Below are 4,952 nucleotides of genomic sequence, written 5' to 3' on the forward strand. Positions count from 1 at the left end.
AGTTGTACTAGTAACAGATAACATCTACAAACTGAAACAGTTGTACTAGTAACAGATAACATCTACAAACTGAAACTTGACACAGAAGTTTCTTATTTACCAGATAATAATAATTTAAACCTGAGACAGAAGTGAGTTTCTCATTTACCTGATAATATTAATTCAAACCTTACACAGAAGTTTCTCATTTATCAGATAATAATAATTTAAACCTGAGACAGAAGTGAATTTCTCATCTATCAGATAATAATTTAAACCTGAGCCGGAAGTAAGTTTCTCATCAACCAGACAATAATAATTTAAACCTTACACAGAAGTAAGTTTCTCATCTACCAGATAATAATAATTTAAACCTGAGACAGAAGTAAGTTTCTCATTTACCAGATAATAATAATTTAAACCTGAGACAGAAGTGAGTTTCTCATTAACCAGATAATAATAATAATTTAAACCTTACACAGAAGTTTCTCATTTATCAGATAATAATAATTTAAACCTGAGACAGAAGTGAGTTTCTCATTTACCTGATAATATTAATTCAAACCTTACACAGAAGTTTCTCATTTACCAGATAATAATAATTTAAACCTGAGACAGAAGTTCCTCATTTACCAGATAATAATAATAATTTAAATCTGAGACAGAAGTAAGTTTCTCATTTACCAGATAATAATAATAATTTAAACCTGAGACAGAAGTAAGTTTCTCATTTACCAGATGATAATAATTTAAACCTTACACAGAAGTTTCTCATTTACCAGATAATAATAATTTAAACCTGAGACAGAAGTAAGTTTCTCATTTATCAGATAATAATTTAAACCTGAGACAGAAGTAAGTTTCTCATTTATCAGATAATAATTTAAACCTGAGCCGGAAGTAAATTTCTCATCAACCAGATAATAATAATTTAAACCTGAGACAGAAGTGAGTTTCTTATTTACCAGATAATAATAATTTAAACCTGAGACAGAAGTAAGTTTCTCATTTATCAGATAATAATAATTTAAACCTGAGACAGAAGTGAATTTCTTATTTTCCAGATAATAATAATTCAAACCTGAAATTATAATGGGTTGAACTTCAACAGTGACTTTGTCTCCATGAGCAAGAGGTACTAAACTGTTCTCCTGCTCTTCGCATGAAGGCTTTAACTCCCTCAGTGGGAAACCCCACTTTACCCGCTGCTGAGCAGGTTCTACACCAAATTTTTCCTGAATCCAGGTCTGAAGTTGAATAAAAGTGATACCCTCCGGTCTGAGTTGCATTCGTGCCTAGAAACATTTGTAAAGTGACAGCCATCAAAGTAATGTCTTACGCTTTAAACACATAATAAAACAGACATTACACTAGACTGAGTTATGACACTGATGTAGGTTTTTATTTAGTAATACTTCATAATATTATGACTTCAAGATACGTAAACTGTATGCTTGATGAAGAAGCTGCGATATTGTATTCCTAAGACTCACTCTGTATACATTAATCTGTATCTGAGGCTACAAACTCATTACAGAGGAACATTTCTTTATCTTTTAGTACAACCAAAGTGAATGGTGTGACTGTTCAAACAAGTCGATCGTAAAAAAAAAACAAAAAACATTAATATAACTAGATACATTTTCTGTAACAAAATCCATGAAATATTTTTTGTAGAATTCCCAACAAAAATTAGGAGAATTTTCTGCTTACTTGTTGTCCATCAGAAGTGACCACTCTCACAAAACTTCCTTTTGATGGTGAGCCACTTGGGGATGTGGTTTCTGACCTTGTTTCTCTTGCAGTCCTCTCGGTAGGAGAGGCAGTAGGGCTAGATGACGAAGAACTCCGACTAGGAGGACTCTAAACGGAAAACAAACAAATGAAAACAGTAATACTTCTTCTTCCTATGAAATTTAGAATAATTAAAAAAAATAGGCTTGTGGCTGCTACAGCTTGTGGCTACTTACTACACTACTTAAGGAGAAGAGAAGCAACTGCACGGCTTGTTGCTAATATCCTAGAACAATGCTGCTACATGCAGTGCTTCTGATAAAGGAAAGAAAGGTGATTCCTCAGCTATTAATCTACAACAGCAAATATAGAATCTAGTGAATGAAAAAAATGACAATTAAACAGCTTGTGGTTAATACCCCTGAACAGTCCTTCTATAAGTAGCACTTCTGATTAACGAAGGGAAAGAGAGGTGATTACACAGCTTGTGTTTGTTTCTTTTTAATTGTACAAAAGCTACACAAGGGATATCTGCACACGGCTGTTCTTAACTTTGAAGTAGTACATTAGAAGAATGGAATCTAGTTAACAGCACCCGTTGCCGACTCTTAGGACACAATCTTAATCAAATATTAGGATTTGATCATCACTCTTATAACACACCCACAGCCCCAAATTGTGGAACGTGACTCTGCAACAACAGGATAAGAACTTTTCGCTGCACCATAATCTCATTGGTTGTACCAGGCATGGGGCAGTGTTTAATAAACCAGACTGTAAGTTCAGGGGTCCGTGAGGAGAATTCACACATTAGGATTATTCTGAAGCTAGAGAGTAATCAGTTTACTGAAATGGGTGCAATTGTGTACTGTGCTGTTATTTACACTAGCCTACAAGTGAATAAATGAAGTAAAAATACTACTACTAGTGAAGCTGGTCCAAAATTGTTTTCCCATCTTATATGCATACAAGAACAGTAACTATAGGTAAGACAGACAGACAAGGTGGTGACTTGACTTACAGCTGTCCGATCCGATTTCAAGGCTCCTCTTTTAGCTTTTACTTTGTCAGTAAATTTCTGCTGTTGTTTAGAAACTTTCTCTGCTATTTGTCGCTGGATTCCTCGTTCTGTTTTGCTCACGCCAAGCTCCTCTTTGTGTAAAATCTTTAAAAGTAAAACAAGGACAAATTGATACAAAAATCTTTTTTTCGTGAAAGTTTAAGCAGACATTGATTTAGAGATTCAACATCATGACACCTAAAATGCACAATCAGACAGATGAAAGATCTTAACAACCACTTCCAATCTCTACAATAATGAAAGAGTTGAAAAAGACTTAAGCCATAGGAGTAACCATACTGAAGCAGTCTTAAAAACCTTGAAACTTTATAACGTTTTTTTTTCTCTAAGATTAGTTTGTGTAACCTTTGTTTTACATTTATAAAAAATGTTTTTGCAATACATACTCCAGCGCCACCTATAATTAGCTTCTGAGCCGTTTCAGTCATGTGACAAGTGGCTCCATCTACAGGTGGTCCTTTCCCTTGATCTTTAGTGTGATCTTTAGTCTGCTCAAGAATCTGGTCCACCACCCGTTGCAAGAGGCGTTCACTGCCAAACACTCCTTGTACAAGAAAAATTTTGATAAGCAAAAACTAAATTCCTACATCTACATCAGTATTAAACATCATTGTTTTTTTTTCTGTTATCCTTAGAAATTTGTCAAAGCAAAAAAAAATGTAAAATGCACCAAATTCTTTATCCAAATACAAACAAATCGCTTTTAAGACTGTTTCTCAGATCTTTATCTTTAGGGCTAACTTTATCTAATCTCTAGATCCTCTGGAAGGTCTTCACCATTAGCTTCCTTTCTGAGCTAATGATTGAAGCAGAGTAAGACATTTTTGATTGACAGCATCTTGATATTAGAAAGGTATTTCAACACTTCCAAGAAATTACATTATTATTGTGCCCTGTTTAAGCTAAAAAACTATACCTGGAAAATGTTTCTGGACGACAGCAGAAGCCACATCGTAGACATTGCTGTTGAGAGACAAATCACTCTCATTCTGAAACCACAGCACCGTATCACGAACAACCTTATTATTCCATTCTAACACCACAGGCAATCTGTCAAGGATAATGAACACCAGAAAATATTTAATTTTGTATAAAAACAACAGTTACTGCTGGAAAAACATCTCTGTTGATTGCCATATATCATTTCTTAAAAAAAAATGAAAAAAGAAAGAACCGTTAAAAGAACTAGTATCTTTTCAAACTCCTATACTTAAAAGATTTCTGAATTATTCCTTTCGGTTTGTTTGTTTTGAATTACGTGCAAAGCTACACAAGGGCTATCTGCGCTAGCCGTCCCTAATTTAGCAGTGTAAGACTAGAGGGAAAGCAGCTAGTCATCACCACCCACTCCTTTTGGAAGCGCACACTTCTTATTAACATCAACACTTACTCAAGAGGAATATTATCGTACTCCTTTCCATCCCAGTAATGCTTAAATCCACAGTTACACAAGGTTGATTTGGAGCGAGTCTTTGTTCTGTCACCATTCCTGTATCGAGCTGTTCCATCTCCGTTAACCAGTCGCATCTGAGTCCTGCAATGATGAGATAAACACAAAAATCATTATAATGATACAAAATGGTATCAGTGGTACTTCTACATCAGAGAGAAGCAGTCCAGTTTTCAAACAAGAAACTTCTTCGTTTCAAACCGAGAGGGGAAAATAAGGTTTGAAACCAGGAGTTTGTCCTTCTTCGATTGATGAAAAATAAACTAGTCTTACAAAAAATATAGTTACTTAATTTTGAAATAAGAAGTACATTTTAACTTTGAAACCTGTCATTGGTCTATTTTCCACTCATGAGATAAACTTCACCCCAATATCATTAATTTATTCTACGCAGCAAATAGTTAACACACTCATTTTGAACTGAGAGACAAACTAGCCTTCAAACATTTAACTCATTCATTTTGAAATAAACGAGAAAAACTAGTATAAAAAACCAAACATTTTCTACTCTTCAGCTAGAAAAATAGTTTTAATAAATCAGTGATCCCATGCTAAAATCTGAGAACAGTAAGATTATAATAATTTACTGTTGTCCTTATTGAACAAGAATCACAACAGTGAATCTATTATAACCTTACTAGAGTGAGTATTCCTTATTGAACAAGAATCATACTCACTCTAGTAAGGTTATAATAGATTTACTGTTGT

At 34.1% G+C, this 4,952-nt stretch overlaps 1 protein-coding gene across 1 annotated transcript in view; it reads right to left on the minus strand.

Moving 5' to 3' along the window:
- Positions 1–4,952, minus strand: part of LOC106468210 (deubiquitinating protein VCIP135-like) — a gene marked incomplete at its 3' end in the record, with an annotated part of 24,806 nt that overhangs the window by 1,890 nt on the left and 17,964 nt on the right. The window contains exons 8-13 of the mRNA XM_013928623.2: positions 4,185–4,328; positions 3,711–3,844; positions 3,181–3,338; positions 2,735–2,878; positions 1,693–1,842; positions 1,061–1,274 (exon numbers count right to left, since the gene is read on the minus strand). Coding sequence (XP_013784077.1) covers positions 1,061–1,274; positions 1,693–1,842; positions 2,735–2,878; positions 3,181–3,338; positions 3,711–3,844; positions 4,185–4,328 — 944 coding nt within the window. The remainder of the gene's footprint in view (positions 1–1,060; positions 1,275–1,692; positions 1,843–2,734; positions 2,879–3,180; positions 3,339–3,710; positions 3,845–4,184; positions 4,329–4,952) is intronic.

Source organism: Limulus polyphemus, unplaced genomic scaffold, assembly GCF_000517525.1.
Source record: "Limulus polyphemus unplaced genomic scaffold, Limulus_polyphemus-2.1.2 Scaffold2917, whole genome shotgun sequence".
NCBI lineage: Eukaryota > Metazoa > Arthropoda > Merostomata > Xiphosura > Limulidae > Limulus > Limulus polyphemus.